At 35.4% G+C, this 364-nt stretch overlaps 1 protein-coding gene across 1 annotated transcript in view; it reads right to left on the bottom strand.

Annotated features, from left to right (window-relative positions):
* Nucleotides 1–358, bottom strand: part of LOC106883674 (deoxynucleoside triphosphate triphosphohydrolase SAMHD1) — a 1411-nt gene extending 1053 nt beyond the window's left edge. The window contains exon 1 of the mRNA XM_052978359.1: nucleotides 20–358. Coding sequence (XP_052834319.1) covers nucleotides 20–296 — 277 coding nt within the window. The 5' untranslated portion in view covers nucleotides 297–358. The remainder of the gene's footprint in view (nucleotides 1–19) is intronic.
* Between the last annotated feature and the right edge of the window lie 6 nt (nucleotides 359–364).

Below are 364 nucleotides of genomic sequence, written 5' to 3'. Positions count from 1 at the left end.
AAAGCAGCAATTTCGACACAAAGTATATCTCGATCAGATATTTCCAGATCGGGATTTTGCTGCTTAAGATGGCGAACCATTTTCCCAGCTAGGTAACATGTTCCTAGACAATGCTCAAATCTATTATGTGAAGCTGATGGATAAACGTAATTAACCAAACTTAATTGTTTTATATTACGTAATCTCCAAAATTGTGTTGTATTTATAATCTTTACACAGAGTGGTGGGAGCTGCATAGCTCCATGAATAGCGTCCTGAAAAACCTGGTCCCATTTTCTAACATTTGAGTCGACCATTATTAAATTATCAGGAAAATATCTAACTTACTTTTTGGATTGCCGTTTATGTTGCTTTTGTTTTGCTG

The sequence above is a fragment of the Octopus bimaculoides genome, unplaced genomic scaffold, assembly GCF_001194135.2.
Source record: "Octopus bimaculoides isolate UCB-OBI-ISO-001 unplaced genomic scaffold, ASM119413v2 Scaffold_347490, whole genome shotgun sequence".
NCBI classification, from domain to species: domain Eukaryota; kingdom Metazoa; phylum Mollusca; class Cephalopoda; order Octopoda; family Octopodidae; genus Octopus; species Octopus bimaculoides.
This window is presented reverse-complemented; position numbering and strand designations above follow the sequence as displayed.